Source organism: Exophiala aquamarina, assembly GCF_000709125.1.
Source record: "Exophiala aquamarina CBS 119918 chromosome Unknown aczIA-supercont1.4, whole genome shotgun sequence".
NCBI lineage: Eukaryota > Fungi > Ascomycota > Eurotiomycetes > Chaetothyriales > Herpotrichiellaceae > Exophiala > Exophiala aquamarina.
This window is the reverse complement of record NW_013550584.1, coordinates 4,024,458-4,042,871: the sequence shown is the minus strand read 5'-3', so window position 1 is coordinate 4,042,871 and position 18,414 is coordinate 4,024,458. Positions and strand designations below refer to the sequence as shown.

The following is an 18,414-nucleotide window of genomic DNA, read 5'->3' as shown; positions in this document are numbered from 1 at the left end:
GCGTCCTGCATCTGAGGACAGTTGTCTCGGTCGAGAGTCTCATTCAGCTCAACTAAAGTTGGAGTTTCAGTAAAGAAAGCCTTCACGGAAGGCGCTCGAGAGGAGAACGTCATGACGGACGTCAAGAGCAAGGTGAGCATTGAAATCCAAAAGACGCCCTTGGATCAAAATTTAAAAGCTGACTCTTTTCCCTTCAGAACCTCTACGAGCTTTTGGGTATGCTTGAATGATTTTGACAGTCCAACGCGCGTCCTGACCACGATTTTCGCAGGCAATACCTCCGATCAGGACTCTGATCGCGAGCCCGAGCCACCCACCAAGACCATCGACAAGCCTACCGCTCGCCATGGAAAGCGTGATGCGCCTGCTACAGCACCAACTGATTCAGGTGTAGCTGGTCGTGGTCGCGGTGGTAGACGTGGTGGTGGTTTCTCTGGAAGTGAAGCAGGTAATTGGGAAATTTCACCAAAAAATGTAAGGGCGTTGGCAACTGATATGTACAAGCTTTCCGCGACCGCACCGCGGGCAGAATCTACAATCGCGATCAAGGTACTGGTGAAAATGCTGCCCAAGATGAAAATCGTCCCGGTCGTGATCGAGGCCCTGGCGCCCGACGCGCTGGTCGTGGTGCCCCAGGTCCCCGTCGGGGTGGTGATCGCCACAGCCGCACTGACAGAGCGTGAGTTTGAACGGACATCACATTCTATTTGAAGCTAATTGTCGCAAGTGATCATCCCAAGCAAGTTGAACATGGCTGGGGAGAGAACACTGGAGAGGGTGAGTGGGCAGACGAGAAAGCCGGAGAGGCCATTGCCTCACAAGAGGTAAAAGAAGGTGGATGGGATGCCAATGTCGATGCCGCAACTGCGCCTGAGGGTGGTGAGGCTTTCCCCGAACAGGAACCCGAGCCAGAAGACACCAGCAAGTCCTACGCTGAATACCTCACTGAACAAGCTTCTAAGAAGCTAGGCGACCTTGGGCTCAAAGAAGCACGTGCGCCCAACGAGGGATCAAAGGAGAACAAGAAATGGAAATCCGCAAAGGAACTCACCAAGGAGGAAGACGCAGACTACTTCAAGGGCGAGGAAAAAGCCAAACGCGAGCGTGCACGAGAGTCAAAAAAGGAATTCCTTGACATCGACTACAGTTTCAAGGAACAACCACGCGACTCCCGCGGCGGCCGTGGCGGTCGAGGTGGTCGAGGTCGAGGTGACCGTGGTGACCGTGGTGATCGTGGTGACCGCAGCGAACGTCCTGACCGCGGCGAACGCCCCGAGCGTACCGAGCGTCCCGACCGTGGTGAATTCCGTGGCCGCGGACGCGGTCGTGGTGAACGAGGTGAATATCGTGGTCGTGGTGGTCGTGGTCGTGGTGGAAATGAAGCCTCAGGCTCTAAACTACCAGTCGACGACACCACCGCCTTTCCTAGCTTGGGAGGTAAATAGACCGAGCGTCTTTCATCGACCCGAAAGCCACAGGCACAACACAACCACAACGCACATCAATCATCACCACTATCTCCTTCGAACCCCAACCGATTTGTACTAGTGAAAGGCACATTCATTGACCATATGTCAACCTCTCGTCCTGTTGTCCCGGAATCTTCGACTCTAGGTACGGATAATGCATTTGCAAGAGAAACTCGGAATTGAAACCAGTGAATTCAGGTCTTGCAGTGAAACCACAAAAGCAGTAGAGCAACGGGAAAGGAGGAATTTTGTTCTGCAATCTCAAGCGGGCCAACCACTAAAGCCCAGCTTGGAATCGTGTAGCATATGTTCTTGCCTGGAACGCCGTTGCCTCCAGAATGGAATCTCAGTTGAGCTCTTGTATCGTGTGCTGTTTCTCTGGCTGTTGTTCCATTGTTTCCCATCCACCAGTGCTCTGGCCAACGATTGCAGCGTTTCGCTCCTTAATTTGAAGTATTGGAACTGCAGATTGAAGCACACCATGGACGAGTACACTTGCTCCCTAGTAGATCGCACATGATTCAGGACCGGGCCTTGGGACTTTTCTTGTCCTCGGTACCGCTTTGTTGTCGGCAGTTGCTTGAATGAGTGTGTATTTCTGGCTTAATCTTCAGCCTGGCGTACCATATTCCGCCCTCGGCAGTTCAGGAGGCACGATCTGCCGACACCCTCGCACCAATTCATCCTTTGTACTCCATACTGCTGCTCATGTCGTTCCTCACCCGCCACGCCGACTCACACAAACAGCTGGCCATACTGGAGAACATCCTGCTTCCCGTGAACTCGGTCGGCTTTTGTACAATTTGTCTGGCTCTGGCCACCTTTCCGTTTTCCGTTTTCCGGTTTCCCCACGGCATTTCGTCCTACGCCAAAAATACCCCCTACATGCCCCAGCCTCCACCCATGGCTGTACGCACCCCCCCTTGCTTGATACCACTCTCTACACATATGCCGTGTTCCTGGACCTACATTTTGTACGGCGCGCACAAATTACCACCGCTGACATGACATAAGCCCCGAGAGTGATTCGTTGGCCTTGCCCAAGTCTCCATCACCTATCGGGCTGTCGCTAGCTAACCCCTCGCCCATAATGAACTGCCGAACCCTCTGTGGCCACCTATCTGCCTCCAGTAACCGGTTCAATGGCTTAGATTGGATGGAGCTGTGGCATTTCGAGGCAGAATGTCGCCGCATCATCCGCTTAAGACAAACTCGATCTATTCTTGAGGCCTTGTTGAACATCTTAATATGATATTCTGTTGCCGCACCATTCCTCCTTGATACACCGCGAACACAACAAACTCATTGAGTGGCTGAAGTGACCGCGTGGCCGAACTGTTGACTAAGCGCTGTGAAAATGCTTGAATCGATTGTGCCACTGCTCTTGGACAACTGGGTGTACGCCGTGGTTGTGGTTGGCGTCGCTTATTTTCTGAGCAACTATTTCAATCATGGACTGAACAAGTATCCCGGGCCAGTCCTCGCGAGATTCACCAATTGGTGGAGGGTTTTGGATGTATATGGTCGACGACCTGATATTACACATCTCGAATTGCACCGCAAGCACGGCGACATTGTGAGGCTAGGACCAAACACACTTTCGTTCGCGAACCCTAAAACATTAAAGACGATATACGGATTGAACAAAGGCTTCACCAAGGTATGGCAAGGAGTACTCAGAGTCGTCGGATACTTCTGTTGACACAATTCTAGTCTGGATTCTATCCAGTGCAGCAAGCCGTCAGCCAAGGCAAAAGATTGCCGTCGCTCTTCTCTACGGTGGACGAGTCGTACCACGCCAATCTGCGCCGGTCAGTCAACAATGCCTTCTCTATGAGTCAGTTGGTTCAGTACGAGCCTGCGGTCAACGAAACCGTGGAGCTCTTTTTGAATCAGACCGAGAAGATCTACGCGAAAACCAACAAGGTCTGCGACTTCGCCGAGTGGTTGCAGTTCTTCGCTTTTGATGTAAGTCGTGTAATGTAATGCTTGGATGTTGAGCTCCCACTAACGATTGTGAAGGTTATCGGTCAGATCACCTATAGCAAGCGCCACGGATTCCTGGAGAACAACACGGATGTGGACGGAATGATTGGCTATCTAGGCAGGTTGTTCTCATACGTTGCTCCTGTAAGCGTTTTAATCCAGACAATCACACCTACCCCCCTTAACATCCAATACAGATTGGCCAAATGCCATGGCTCGACCTCCTTTTCCTCAAGAACCCGCTAGTTCTTCTCCTCGACAAGGTCGGATTCAAACTTTTCGCCTTCCCTGTAGCCACGTTCGCCAGGCAGCGCATGTCCGAACGAGTTAAGGAAATGGAAGCCCAGGGCCTTGAAAAGGGCACTGCACGACCTGATCTCCTTTCCATGTTCCTCAAAGCCCAAAACGACCGCCCAGAGTTCATGACGGATCAGCGCGTCCTCACCATGGCTGTATCCATGGCATTTGCCGGATCCGAGACAACCGCTATCAGCTTGGCGGCAGTATTTTACTACCTCCTCAGGAACCCCACTTGCTACCAGAAATTAATGAAAGAACTGGACGAGGCTGTCGAGGAAGGCAGGATTGCGGCCACCCCAGCAGGGACAGTGACGTGGGCCGAATCCCAAAAACTCCCTTACCTGGACGCCTGCATCAAAGAGGCCTTCAGGATGCATCCTGCTGCTGGCTTGCCCCTCGAGCGTATCACCCCACCTCAAGGCATTGAAATCGACGGGCATTTTATCCCTGGAGGCACCATCGTCGGATGTAACGCCTGGGTCATCCACAAACGAGAAGAGATCTTCGGGTCGCAAGTCGACAGCTATATCCCAGAGCGTTGGCTCGATGCCAGCCCTGAGCAATTGAAAGAGATGAATGGCACCTTGTTCCAGTTCGGCGCTGGGGCACGAACATGCATTGGCAAGAACATCAGTCTCCTGGAGATGTATAAGCTGATTCCTGCGTTCTTGCGACGCTTCGAGGTCCGCCTCAATGATCCAAGCAAGGATTGGAAATTGCACAACGGTAAGTTCTCCCCTCTCTCGTAGACTCCCCGCGAGGCACTTCACAGGGGCATATTCGCTGACAGTATCTGCCCTTCCAGCCTGGTTCGTCAAGGAACACGACTTCTATTGCAGATTCAAACCTCGCAAGCTGTATGGAGCAAGCTGAGCTCTGAACCACACCCAATTTAATCTCACGCACGTGTCACCGGCGACCGATACTCCTAAAACTATCCACCCGCAGATGTGTCACGACTGGCGACGAGGGCCCGCATTTGAAGAATGCCCCATCAATCATGCATTGATTGCTGAGGAGTTTTCTTTTTCTTTTTCTTTTTCATTGCAAAAGCGAGTTTGGCGTTATTAAGGCGGACGTTGGGAACGTGCAATCCACATATCTCTAGTGATTGGACTGGCCAACCCAGCTGGCTGGCTCGTATCATATATGCTTATCAAGCCCGGAACACTGTTTCACAACCGAGCTCCCAGCTCCACACAGAAGGGACTCAAGTCATACTTTTTCCTATCTAACCAAGCCGACTGGTTGCTGCGTGCATACGAGGACGTGCAACATCCACAGTCCGTCCGCCAGCGACGAGTGTCTTCTAATGCCTAGTCACGTGCACGAGGCTGCCGCCGACTCTGTCACGTGATTGGGCATCTCTCACTCGGCCGAGAAGCCTTGATGTAGAATAAACTGATCCTCTTTGTCCCACGAGAGAACCGAGTGTCCGATACAGTTTGTAAGAAAGGCTCTTGTGCTCTCTATGCATTCCGCGTTCTCACGCGCGAAGACGCATGCCAGAACCTTGAATTATTCAGCGCAGGTTTTGTCCGAGTTCCAAGTGTCCACTGTCCAAGTTTTAGCCACCGCAGCACCGGCCCTACCATTTCATGCCGAGCGTCGTTTCAAGCTCAGACCGACGGTTCTCTGTCCACTCACTGGTTGTTGTTGAGTGTGGTGGTGCGTCGACCTGTTAACCTGCTCTCGGAAAGAGATGCGAGCGGCTTATAGTTCGCAGGATTTAGGACACAGGCGGCCCAGGTCTAGGCACCTTTTTCGGTCACTGACGGAAAGTCGAAGCCACTATTTTAGTTTGGGTAGCGGGGCATTGATGTTGCGGGCGCGGAGGTGCATTTAGTGATCTCTGCAATCATGGCTTCTATGTGCTTTATTTGAACACGAGTGGATTCAAAGACACCAATCGCGAGCTTGATGGATCTCCGAATGTGGTGAGATCTCTCGTTCTTCTTCATCGCACTGTTTTCAATACTGGTTGTCGGCTTCTGAGGTTCGACTGGATAATCCATGGAGAGAAAGGATGCCTCATTCAACTAAGAGTTATTTGGTCCGTTTCTTTGAAAAAAGGAAAAAAAGACAAGCTATCATTACTATTTCAGAGGCCGAGCTGCGTGTCATGCATACCGCCTACTTGACACAGCATCGCCTGTATGCTTTAGCCGCTTTTAGCTTATCGGCCGAATATTGCGTTTCTCGACCGGTGCTCTCACCTCGGGTTCCCTCTGATAGGCTGTCCCGAGCCTGTTGGGCAATTCTTGTTGCACGAGTATCTAGGTCCCTTTGTGGATGCCGGTTAGTATGGTTATCCTTCAGGAACACCGGAGCCAAGAGCAGTATACCTGACCGCGAGGGGAGGCGTGGTTGGCTCAGTGACAGACGTAGTGCAAACTCGTTCACAAAGTTACAGGGGGCCTGAGTGCATGATATAAGAGGTGAGGTGGATGCGACCTCATCGTTCTTGTTCTTTCTCTTGTTCCTGCTTGTGCCCGTGCTCTTCATCTCTCTGTTTCCTCCCGTCTCTTTGCTGCTCTCACTCACGTGCCGATCTCAAGTCGTTCTTAAGACAACAACGAGTTGCTCGTCATCCACAGCTTCGGCCTCCTCATAGCGAATCTCATCATGGCGGACAAATTTCTGGACGCTGTCAAGGATCGCAAATCGTTGTATAAGCTGAAGGCAGAATCGCCCATCCCGGACTCCAAAATCCAGGAGATTGTCGAAGTAGCGATAATGCATTCGCCCTCCACATACAATGTCCAGTCAGCGCGAGCTGTTATCCTCTTTGGGGAGCAATCTGCTAAGCTGTGGGACATTGCTCTCAAGCACATGGAACCTGCCCTGGCAGGCTCACCAATGAAGGACCATGTGGTTAGCCGCATCGCTTTGCATCGGGCATCCAAAGGCACCGTGCTGTGGTTCGAGGATCAGAATGCGCTTGACGCCCTAGGGGAAAAGAGTCCCATGATTAAGCCGCTGCTGGAAGAATGTAAGGACTGATCATGAGACTCGGTTCCGGATAAACCATGCTAATACGGCCTTGTAGGGTCGAACCACTCGAGCGGTATCCATCAATTCGTTGGTATGTGCCGTGTCGAGAGAAAGCCTTGCCGATAGGCATTAGCCACTGACATTCGTTTATTAGCTTGGGCCGCGCTCGAAGCAGAAGGCCTAGGAGCTAACCTGCAACATTATAACTTCCATCCTGGGTTCGTTGCAGAGGTTGCTTCCACCTTTGATTTGCCCGACCCTGCGATCTGGAAGCCAAAGTCTCAGTTGGTATTCGGTACGCCCACCGGTGACCGAGAGTACCCAAGGGCCTATGAGCCGTTGGACAAGAGAGTCCTCGTCAAAGCCTGAGAGACTGTTGTTGTGTGAAGTTGCTTGAAGACAACTTCCTTCCAGAGTGCAGTCTACAGGGCAGAGGTACTACCAACATTTTGAGCGTTCATGCCACAGGAATCCTTACTAGAAGGCGATAGAATAAATATGAAGATGTTATGTTCTATATTCACCCATACCTCGAGTCCCTTTGCTAGTTTACAACTTACCTGCCGCGTAATGAAAAGTTGGAAAGACAAACGATCTGGTTCTTCTCCTTGCCACGTTCGGTTTTAGGTAGTGCCAGTGTCTGCTAGCTGGAGAAACGCCCATCCCGAGCTAATTGACACGGACATGGAAGCTCCGGATTGTGAGAATGAGAAAAGATATGCCAAAATTGAAAAAGCTGTTCGCCTCATTGGGGTAGGGAATCATCTGGATTAGCTACACCACCTCACCAGGGTATTCGAGGAAGGCATGTCCCCCAGTTTGATCAAAGAGCCTGCATGATCACGAACAACAAACCATCGTCCTAACACTTGGGAGGGGCTGTCAAGAGACTAAACTCACGACGTTGTTGATTCGTCTTCTAGTGGGTTCCAAGGGATCACCTGAAGGAATGTCGTGTGATCGACGTTTTTGTAGCAGTAAAGCACTTGGGAAGGCTTTCCACTTGCTTCCCGAAGCTTGGTCACCTCTAGAGTCCGCAAGCTAGGGTTGTGACTGATTGGAGACTAAGACCTGTTCATTTTGGTCGCACTAGATCCCTCAGACTTGGTTCTCGGACCGATGGAGCGAATCTTACATAATTGTATCGGAGACAATGGAATACCTCGCGTCCCATATCACACCCAGATATGGCAAGTAGTTGCGCCAGATGTTAGCCCGTCCTAGTGAAAACTCGTAGAGACTGATTGTAACTCTCAGTCCTGTCGACATCGCGCAGCATACTGGTCAGAGTTTGAGTGTAATAGCTCGTACGTCAGTAGGTCGAGGCTCCCTCTGCCGACACTAAGCCCAAGGGAATGCAAGCGAGCGGTTAAAAAGTCTTTCTAATGCAAAGTTTTCTCGTGAATCACATGGCATAGGCCTAACCAGTTAAAATTACTTACTCAAGCGGCTCCTACCTTATCTAAAATAATAATTTAAGACTTGTAGATGCGGGAGCTCTTGGAAGTGACGATACCCTGGTTTCCCAGATCAAGTGGAAGGCGTAACAAGCTTGACAGGCTGCCTGCCCACTGTTCCAAGATAACTCAGACAGCTCGAAAAGAAGGAAGCTGGTGGTTCATAATGGTGGCGACCCTCGGAGCCGCTGTGAGACTACATAGAGTATTAACAGACTTGGAATTTATGCCTCTTTGAGATGGAGTGACATACTTCCGTTCTGCGGTGGTCTATCAAGTTCGTCATTTGAGCGAGAAACAAACCCCAGCTCAACGACCGGACAAACGCCACATTCGGGCCGATCGGGCTATTGCTTGCTGGTGGGCTTGAGGTTTGCGTAGAACAGTAGAGGTACGTGGGACATCCCACCACTATCCAGCGATCTGAAGAGTGGCAGCCGTTGGCATGTTTGGTCCCCAAGCCACAGTTATTACCTAAGTCCAGCCACAGTATCGGATACAGCGGGAAAGAAAATTGGAGCATAGAATTGTAAGCAAAGGTAGCGCTCGTTTGGGACGCAATTAGGTCGGTGGTATTGTAGCATCAAGAGCTTGTCCCGTGGTATTCGGCAACAATCTATGATGTTGACCTTTATAAAAGCTGTGCGTACCTTGATTAACGTACTTTGATGGCACGGTGAGCAGAAAGTCCTCCAGACCCTATGGGCTCCTCGGGCGCAACGGTGGTGTAACCCGGCCTCGTTGCAGCATCACAGGCTCGAGATGAAGGGCGTCTGTCCAGAGCCAGCCCCTTTTCTCGCATCGAAACACCTGCGCGCCAGGTGCCGTGGGAGCAGTAGCAGTGATGATCCCTTCGTACCTCGCCCCGTGCCGTTGACCAAGAATCAAGTTTATGAAGTTCCATCAGGAAAACAAGGATGGTGATCCGTAACTCACGACCTCTAGTCACATCTCTGCAAGGATACTATGCAGGAGGACGGCCAGATCGACTTCTGTCGAATAGAGATTCGCGAACGCGAAAGATCGAAGGATGAAACTTGAAATGTAAGAGGCTAGCGCTGGTTCCACGCAGGGAGGATCAGCCGAATCCAATACCACGAATGCGGATAGGCCATCACTGACAACCTTAAAATCGGTCGCAAATGAAGAGCAAACTATACACGGAGTCGACTACGTACCCAAGGCATTGTTGAATCCTCGATATTACTGAGTATGGTGGTGTACATATAGTTCGCTTATGCTCGTGTCCGGTCGATTCCAAGCCCAACCACTTTCTACATTCCTTCAAACAGTCATTCATTCATTTCTCAACTCGCGCGCAGGACGTGCAAATTTTTGTTTGGCTATCCCACGGCTGAATATCACTCCTTTATCGATAACACGTTCTAGCTGTTTGACACTGAACCTGACCACCTGGCCAGATTGAATTAGACTCTCTCAATTACTGAGATCATTTGAGAATATCAGTCATTAAGCGACCAAACATGCGATTCACTTTGATCTGCGTCCTCGCCTTCTTCCTCCCTGCTCTTTCCGCCTTTGCCCAAAGAGGCGGCGGTGGAGGCGGTGGAGGTAATGAACGTCCGGGACGACCTGGGAGACCAGGAAATTCTTCACCTCCAAACACCCTGATCACAATAGCATCTGCTGCTCCAGTTGCTACCGCCGCTCCCCCACCGGCCGCTGGTGGCAATGGTGGCAATGGTGGCAATGGTGGCAATGGTAACAACAACGGTGGTGGGAACGCTGGCACTGTGAACGCTAACCTCATCCCTCCTTTTGGAGTTACGGCTGGAGTCAAAGCAAACGATGGAACCGCGAACTGTGTTGGTACGGGTGGCGTGGGCATCCCGTAAGTTGTAATCCATATGCTAGGTCGTTCGCGAGAGCTGTCTAACATGAAGCAGATGTGATTGTCCACCACCGTTGAACACTTTCGTCAGTGCTGTCGCAGACTCAGTAGCTCTCGGGGCTGCATTCCCAACAGGTCAGTCTCCTCGAAGCGCAACCTACTTACCATGAATGCATCTGCTGACAACCGAAAACAGGCAATTCCGTGGCTGACCAGCTTACACGCCTTCAAACCAGCATTGTGACTCTTCAAAATTTCAGGGGAGGGCCAGGCAGCGGTGTTGGATGTCCCGCCGCCAGCACGACCTGGAAGGCACTACAGGCTCAGCTGCAGGGCCAAGCCTGATGTGCAAGAGGGATGGAACATCTCACTTCCTGGCACTTGCCAATTTTCTCAGGGGGATTGACTTGTTGTTGGCCTGCATTGAAAATATGCAACTCATGCCTTTGATGGAATACATCACCACTTACGCCTGTCACGTCTTCACGGGGAGTTAGAGTTGAAGGGAGGTTTGAGGTCTCAGTACACAAAGGGAACTGAAGTTGGGGGGAATCGCAGTAAATCTGATAGCGATAGGCGTCTGGAGCTGGTAAAGGGGACAAGCGCTGGGTTTTGAAACAATCACGTTTCATAAAGATGCCGTTCTATCAGATCTGACCGGTCTAAGCTGTATATGCACTAGCGTGCAGAGTCTACCCGAGCACTGCTCCACTATCTCGATGTACGCACTCGCTACGAATAGACCCCTTGAACACAGGAACACGCGATGAGGATGGGCAGCTTCTTTCCGAGTTTGCCCCACGCCCGAGGGTGCAGGCTGGACTTTCTATCCGTTCACAATGGCACCATGTCCGCATTTCCAGAAGGCTAAACTCTCGTCCACATGATCGGCAATATACCCTGCTCTCACACCATGTGATACATTGAGCCCTTAGACAGTGGTGCCGGAACCCGCCCTTCAGCCTCAACATCAATACTTACTGATGTAAGTACTTGCCGACAATTCTGACCTTTTCGCCCGTGTATGCCCCTAGGTTCGAGGAAAACATCCGCCAGACACGGGACCGAGCATTGAGACCACTGAAAACTCCAGGGGTGTCTGTCTTGTTCCAACATTCGCAATGTGTACGCCCCTTCCAGATGGCAACGGAGCCCAGCTCATCGCGTCGAGGGAAGTGAGCCGAGCCGCTAGCGACACGATGTGTGACGCCTTGGGACCTGGTTCTCTGGGTCTTCGGATAGAGCGAAGAGCCAAAGGTGGGCCGTCCATTACGGATTAGAGGGCCGATCCACCCTGGCGTGAACTATGGTCTGGAACTGCTGGACTGACGACTGATAGGAGTCATGGCTCGTATCTATAACTACCGAACTCAATACCCATCTTCGTGGCGGAGGCAGAAGGTCGCTGACCTAGCCAAGCCGCGGAGAATCGACTGGAGATGGAAATATGGCGAATAATGTGGCCTCATAGAAGCCCTAATCAGACACATGAACGACGTTCCGCTCTGCAAACATTCCCTCTGGCTATTTACAACGACTGCATGCGGATTATAAGGCGAGGTCCACAACTTGCGTCCAACAAGCCGGTTCGAACGCCGTCATCCATTCTTGATACTTCTCGCCAGCATTGACCCAGCCTTTGATTCCGCCTTTCAGAATCACACTTCGTATCTTGAACCCGTCGTCGTCCTCCGCGCCTGCTGTTTTCTGGTCTTCATATAGTCAGGAAGCCAGGCAGCCCCTCTTCTACCTCGACCTCGTGATGCTCCACAATAAAAGATTGCTAACGGGATCCTTGAAGACTTGAGCAGATTGTAGACGCTTGGTAGGCTGTAGTAGAGTGTTTCAAACGCGCGGGAAAATTGGTCGAGTGTGTGATGCTAGCGCCCTGCACAAAGATGATCAGCAGGGAGGAGGTCATCGAACCTCCTGCCACAACGCCCATCAACTGATTGCAAAAGTGTGTCCATGTGCTACCTTTGAAGCATAAGTCTCCGACCATTGTTCTCTGGCCAGAGATAACAGGTTCCGATCCAATCCCAATGGAATATAAACTCTGGCTCACCTCGTGGTCTGTCCTTCTCACGTCTACGAGCAGAAAATCGCGCCCGCCTCGTTGACCCGAATCAAATCTTGCGAGAAGCTCCTCACGCGTGATAGCGGAAGGCTCTGTGGTTGAGGCAAAGGGAACTTCTCCTGCCAAGGTTTCTCTTCGTGCCCTCCTGCTCTTAAGAACATGGCAATCTCGAGTTTGCGGTGATACACGCCACTCTATCCTTTTGTCAATATGAAGACTCAATGGGAAGGCCGCACTCTTTCACAAGGTATTCCAACAGGCCTGGTGATAGTTCGTAACTGTGCAGATGCAGGATCAAGTCCGCCCTTTTAAAGACGGGGGAAAAGTTCCTTTGGCCACCGAGAGAGATGATTGGACAGGCCCGATTTCGTTATTCACAGACAAAGTGAGCCCCGAACCGTAGACTTCGGACAGAACCGATAGAGACGAGGTTAGCAGCGCGAATGAGGAGATGCACTCCCAAACATCTGCAGCTATTCCTGCAGGCCAATTTGGAATGTTCTAACCAGTATGATCTGTGGAAGCATCCCGAAAAGTCTTAGCATGCCACCCACCGCTGGTCTCGAGGCCGATCTGTCTGCCTCGATCCGTATAACCGGAGAGCATTGCGCATACGGTCTCTTCCTGATGGTGAAAGCCCATAGATCGTTCATGTGGGGCTAGAGAGGTAGTTGATGATCCTGATGTCCGTTACCTCCAGGTGGACGAGTAGAACGTACTCTCGCCAAGACAAGTCACGTGACAGCGCGTGCTGGCATTGTGTCGGTCAAAATCATCGCGCGCGGTGGGTCGCGACTTGTAAAGGCGAGATGCTGTGTTTTGTGTAACGTCTTTGGCTGAGATTGAAGGTTATGGACAGACGAGAGCATCGGTTAGCTCACAGCAATAGATCCCAATATCCATCGCAGTTGACGCAGTGGATATCCGGACCATACATCAGGTTGGCCGTGAAAACAGGATGGAGGGCGTGCTTCATAAACCGGGAAGGTCTTAACTTCTCAACTTAACCACCGTCTCGGTGAAGAGTAACCTCGAGTCAGGCCGGGACATAGGCTGAATGTCCAATGGTCTGATGGGGTCGCTTGCGCTTTGCACTCATTGTCAGATCCCCGTGACTAATGCTAGAGGAGCGTGATCATGAGACATCTGCAGACTGGTGCTCCTTATGTGTTTGATGCGATATCGATATCATGCCACCGGCTTTTGATAGTCGAAACTGCTGGTAGCAGGCAAGCACGACGCGGTGTTGGGTTCCCCTGAACGCGGCTTCCTCAGGAGCAGTCAATTTCTACCTCCCTGCACTAGGTCCAAAGTAGACTAGTGGCCTTCTATTCACGGTGCGCGTCTTGTCAGCCACCTGCCAACTTGTCTCCTTATCCATTCATCGCCATTTGATTTCGTTTCCGTCCCTCGAGTTTTAATCTTCGCAGCCTCATCAGCAACATCACCCAGTTTCTCTTCTTATTTCTTCGAGGGCATTTTGGTATCCGCGCGATCTTTGCAGGGCTGTGAAAGTCAAGAGCGAAGTCCTGTCTCGTTTTGAGGCTTTGGCCTTTTGCGGTTGGGGTCAGAACCTTGGCATCCAGGATTTCCCGGCATCCCCGTTGCTTGTTGCCTGTGAACTCGACAAATCGAATATATTACATTTGCAATTCGTCAAGTCGCGACGTTCCATCTCCATCTCCATCTCACTGGTTAACGACCGATACAACCGATCGTGCGGTCAAGATGCATTTTTCATTATCCACTTCAGTCCTTCTCTTCATATCCCTCTTTTCTTCAATAATCTCGGCGTACCGACCAGTTCAATTCGTCAAACATACCGGCCAAAGCGGAAGAGCGGACCAAGCGTTCTCTTTGGTAAATTATTACAATGAGACTACACAGCAATCCGATGCCTACTTCCGCATGTGGATGTTCCGTTATAAATCATCGGCAAATGGATGGGCTTCACTCGCATTTGGCCCAAGGATGGTCGGCGCCCTCATGTTCATTATCTACGGTGACCCCAGTGCTGCAGATGGTGCGATGGGTTTCAGTTATCGGACAGTAGATGGCCACCATCCACCTCGTCCGGTAGATGAGTTCAAAGACTTTTATTCTGGAGAAGTCCCCGATGTTGAGCTGATCTCGTCTCGCTTTGAACCCTACACGGGTGAGTATTTCTCTGAACAGCTCAACGACAAGCCTTCGCACGTCGGCGTTGCCGACTTTGTCGTTCGTGGCTATGAGAAGTGGAAGAAGACGGAACTCGAGATCACCAACTCTACCGTCAAGCAAGCCATGATCTGGTCGAGCAATTTCAACCAAGATTTCCAAGGAGACTTCTCATTCGAAAGGCACATCGATATGCATCAATTCGGCCTCGGGTTTGGATTTCTTTGGGTCGACTTCAAAAATGCCGAAAGCCCCTACCCGTTCTTTGGTGAGATCAACGATCTCGATGACCACAAAGGCGTGAACGAGATTGGTGATCCTAAAGCACCGACCGAGGACGAGTTGAAAAGTGGCGAGGCGATCATCGAAAAACAAGCTGCCATTTTCGCTGGTACTGCCACTCCTGATGCTGGAGCCGACACGGGATCTTCGAACGATACCCCAGCTGCTGATGACGGAAATCAGGTTGAGGAGCCCGTCAAGACCCCCAAACAATGGAACATTCGCTCGCTCATGTGGTAAGTCACACCGAAGGGGTGGCTTCTGTTAATCGTACAGAGTACTAATATGGCATCCCTCTAGGCATCTTCACGGTGGGCTCATGTGCCTCTCCTTCCTAGTTCTGTATCCACTCGGGGTCTACCTGCTCCGTTCACCACGACCGACAGCCTTCAACCTCCACTGGACCGTCAACTCCCTGGCTAGCGTCTCAGTCAGCATCGCCGCGATGATCGGCTTCGTCAACTCGCGCTCCATTTCCATCACGCACCAGTATCTCGGAATCCTGCTCGTCTGTGGACTCGCTGTCCAAACCGTGCTCGGGTGGCGCCACCACATCATCTACCTGCAAGTGCAGCGGCCCACGTGGATGAGCAACGTGCACAGGTGGCTCGGACGCGTCGTCCTCCCTGTGGGGATGCTCAACGTGATCACAGGCCTGCTCCTGCGCCAGTACGGCTGGCTGACCGTGGCGTTGACCATCGCGCTCGCGTCCATCGAGATCCTTCTCCTCGCGTTCATCGTGGGCCGCGCCAAAACACGACGACCCGGTGCGATGCAGAAGGGCCCCGCCGCCCCCACAGCCGATGAGGCTGAGGAGTACTTCCAGCTCACGGGTGCGGATGACGATGACGACGAGCTTAGCGACGACGAGGCCACCGGTTCCGAGGGCGGCGCCGCCAAAAGGACCCAGGACCGCGCTGAGCAGCAAGCGCGGCTGGCGCGCTTAGATAAGGTGTGAATGTGGAATGAATGTCAAGGGAGGTATATCGCGTGCGCCCTCACTTAGGAGATTTCCCACTCGAATTAATTCTCCGTGTCTGGAACCGGTACAGAGAGGCATGGTTTTTCTATCTATGTATGTATACAACACGTGGGGAGAGTCTTTGACAAAAGATGACTGTAGATAATGTAGATTATTTTTCATTTCGTCCGACAAAACGTGCATTCAAAATTCGAGGTGTTAGAATCCGGCCGATATTTGATTTGTTTGGTGATGAATCTCAGATGCCAGTACAATACTTAATGTTGTCGCATGGGGGGGAGAAGACGGGTATTAGGATGCGGCGTGGCTGAGACCGCAAGATGAGATGAATATATCATTAATTGGCATCCTCTTTCGCCCATCATTTCGGTAATCGGATCTAGCATCCAAGTACCGCATAAACATGTTACTCAAAAGGTGTCGTGACCAAAATCTATCATAATCCTCCAACAATCGCTTTCCAGCCCTCCGCAAGGTCGCCGAGAAAGTAGGTGCCCCAAACGGTGAAGCCTGCCAGGACGAGGCCACTCGCTTTCTCCAGCCAGGTATGAAACCATATCGCAGTCATCATGAGCATCCACAGATCGAGAATAACAACAAGGTAAAGAAGATACCGAGACCATACTCGAACTCTTGCAATCCACTCTGGTTCCCATCCTCCTACAGCGTTCCGTTCCTCTTCGGTCAAATCATGCGCCAACCTCGCTGCGGCTTGTGGGGAAACCGAGGGATGTGAAGAATGCCGATCGGCGATGTAAAGCTCATAGAGGAGGAACGCTGAGGATAGAACGAGCATGAAAACGTGACCTGAAATGTCATATCCTCCGCGCCAAGTCCCACCTGCTACTTTACAGGCTGGGCCAGACGAGATAAACTTGAGGTCCAGCGTCTCTTGCAATCCTGCCTCATTGTAAAACTGGGGCTCACATTGGCCCCCAGTGATAGTGAAACTTCGATCAATCAGGGCAGGGCCGAAGAACCATTGTGTGGTCAGATACCACGACAAAGTGATAAGAACATAACGGAGAGTTGCTTGCATGTAGTGCTTTTGTGTGTTCGCAGGAGGCGGTCGGGTGGTGAATTGCAGTAGAGTGAAGGCCAGTGTCGTCCAAAACCAGCCAATCTTGACAAAGTAGAGGTTGAAGACATTCTTCTTCCCAGAGAAATAGTTGCTCGGTGGGGCGTTCAGATCGGAGGCAAGCCCTGCTGCGAGCGGCGTCGCAGGTGGCGGGAACGCAGCGGGAGAGATAATGGAGTAGAAAGAACCGAGGACGAGAATAAGGGGGTAAACCAGAGGTAGATACGGTGAAGGCCTCCTTTTGCTCATGTTTGTTGTTGAAGGCTTTGTATGTGATGGGAGCCGTACCGACGGGGATAATGATTGAGGGTTGGCTTTCCCATTGCGTAGGGTCGCAGGCATTCTTGAGATCTGACAGAGGTAGACCGACAAGGGATTAGGGCAAGTAGTGCATTGCAGAACAATTGAGATTGCGGAATCTTGCTAGTACTTGTATTGTAGAGAGTGAATGCAGGTGGTAAAGACGAAGGTGGAAGACCAAGGAAGTGAACAGAGTGTGAGTCGCTCCTTCCGGCTGCCAGTGCACTACACGCGCACTTGCGTTTTCTTTACTAAGTGACGTCAGCCTTCCCAGGTGCACGCCTTCGGTTCATTTCCCATCTTTATATGACCAATTTTTCACTGTCTATATGGGGTTCAGCGATAGCGTCAAAGTGAAAAGAAACGAGGATGTCTCTGTCCTGGATCGACTGATATTCCGCTCCAGTGTAAATTAAATGCAATCGCAGCACTTAGTTACGTCATACGCGGTCTTCTAAGTGAAGTAATAGCACCAACCCTACCGAGAAATTCTGAAGCGCGTTGAAGGATTGTCGGCACAACACCCGATGGCATCGACAAAAGGAGGCAAACAGCAAATGACGCAGCGACGGCGATAGATGCAAAGAGCGTGAATTGACCCAGCACCTCGTCCCGGGTACGAGTCCTGCGGGCAGAATGAGATACCATACACACACCTGCAGAGGCAATCTACAAGTGTTGGTGTCCCGGTCCCGGCAATACTATAATCCGCTCTCCTTCTGCCGCCTTCCTCGGATGGTCACTGGTTAGTGACGCACCTGATCATCGGTTCGCAGCTGTAAGCCACCACCTCGAAACTTGAACCTCGAGAAAGGGAAGCCTAACTATTTGCTGTCTGACGAGGTGACTTTCTGATACTGTGCAGCCTGAAGGTCCAACGCTCAGTTCCAGCTGGCAGCAATATTCCTGGTCTGACGCTGGGCCAAACGCAATCTTGACCGGTTCTCGGTTCGATCACATCCACCGCCTCAGCCGTGCCGTCTCGTCGCCATTTGCTTGTCCCTGGGTCGTCAATCCCTGCCTCCAGCAGACCCCAGTCTCCTGCAGCAGCTAAGTACGAGTCCATGCATGGACTCATGCAAGACATTCCAATAAAGCACCTAGTATCATGCAGAGGCGCAAGGCAAAACAAGTCATGCCGCGTCTGCCTGCATCGCTCTCGAGACAGGCATGTTTAAATCCTGCGACCAGTCAGCCGTTCCCGAGCATTTCGTCAGCCTTCCTTCCTTCATAGACATACATCTATATAAGAGTTTCAATCTTCTCGTTTCCAACATTCTTGCATTTGATCAGCCCTCCACGGACATCAAGGTCCACTCAAATAGTGTGTCACTCATCTGAGCCGCGTTGTTGGGCGCCTTACAAGATTCGCCACACCTTGTGCATCCAATACCAGCCGCCACTGGAATTCATGATTGTTACATCGGTCATACCCTGAACAACACATTAGACTCGACAAAACTCCATCTCTTTTCAAAGC

The 18,414-nt window shown here is 51.4% G+C and overlaps 6 protein-coding genes across 6 annotated transcripts; 5 read left to right on the top strand and 1 right to left on the bottom strand.

Annotated features, from left to right (window-relative positions):
• Positions 1-111: 111 nt before the first annotated feature.
• On the top strand, positions 112-1,445 carry A1O9_06558 (uncharacterized protein; the record flags this gene model as incomplete). Its single annotated transcript, XM_013405768.1, has 2 exons — positions 112-683; positions 728-1,445. The coding sequence occupies 2 exons, from the start codon at positions 112-114 to the stop codon at positions 1,443-1,445; spliced, it is 1,290 nt and encodes a 429-aa protein (XP_013261222.1).
• Positions 1,446-2,826: 1,381 nt separating this feature from the next.
• A1O9_06557 (uncharacterized protein) lies at positions 2,827-4,504 on the top strand (the record flags this gene model as incomplete). Its single annotated transcript, XM_013405767.1, has 4 exons — positions 2,827-3,129; positions 3,183-3,437; positions 3,492-3,599; positions 3,653-4,504. 4 exons carry the CDS (start codon positions 2,827-2,829, stop codon positions 4,502-4,504), a joined length of 1,518 nt encoding a protein of 505 aa, XP_013261221.1.
• A 1,876-nt stretch (positions 4,505-6,380) lies between these two features.
• A1O9_06556 (uncharacterized protein) lies at positions 6,381-7,118 on the top strand (the record flags this gene model as incomplete). The annotated part of the gene is made up of 3 exons (XM_013405766.1): positions 6,381-6,747; positions 6,805-6,840; positions 6,904-7,118. The coding sequence occupies 3 exons, from the start codon at positions 6,381-6,383 to the stop codon at positions 7,116-7,118; spliced, it is 618 nt and encodes a 205-aa protein (XP_013261220.1).
• Positions 7,119-9,690: 2,572 nt separating this feature from the next.
• On the top strand, positions 9,691-10,403 carry A1O9_06555 (uncharacterized protein; the record flags this gene model as incomplete). Its single annotated transcript, XM_013405765.1, has 3 exons — positions 9,691-10,058; positions 10,114-10,193; positions 10,255-10,403. The coding sequence occupies 3 exons, from the start codon at positions 9,691-9,693 to the stop codon at positions 10,401-10,403; spliced, it is 597 nt and encodes a 198-aa protein (XP_013261219.1).
• Positions 10,404-13,863: 3,460 nt separating this feature from the next.
• A1O9_06554 (uncharacterized protein) lies at positions 13,864-15,532 on the top strand (the record flags this gene model as incomplete). The annotated part of the gene is made up of 2 exons (XM_013405764.1): positions 13,864-14,810; positions 14,875-15,532. The coding sequence occupies 2 exons, from the start codon at positions 13,864-13,866 to the stop codon at positions 15,530-15,532; spliced, it is 1,605 nt and encodes a 534-aa protein (XP_013261218.1).
• A 460-nt stretch (positions 15,533-15,992) lies between these two features.
• On the bottom strand, positions 15,993-16,883 carry A1O9_06553 (uncharacterized protein; the record flags this gene model as incomplete). Its single annotated transcript, XM_013405763.1, has 1 exon — positions 15,993-16,883. The coding sequence occupies one exon, from the start codon at positions 16,881-16,883 to the stop codon at positions 15,993-15,995; it is 891 nt and encodes a 296-aa protein (XP_013261217.1).
• Between the last annotated feature and the right edge of the window lie 1,531 nt (positions 16,884-18,414).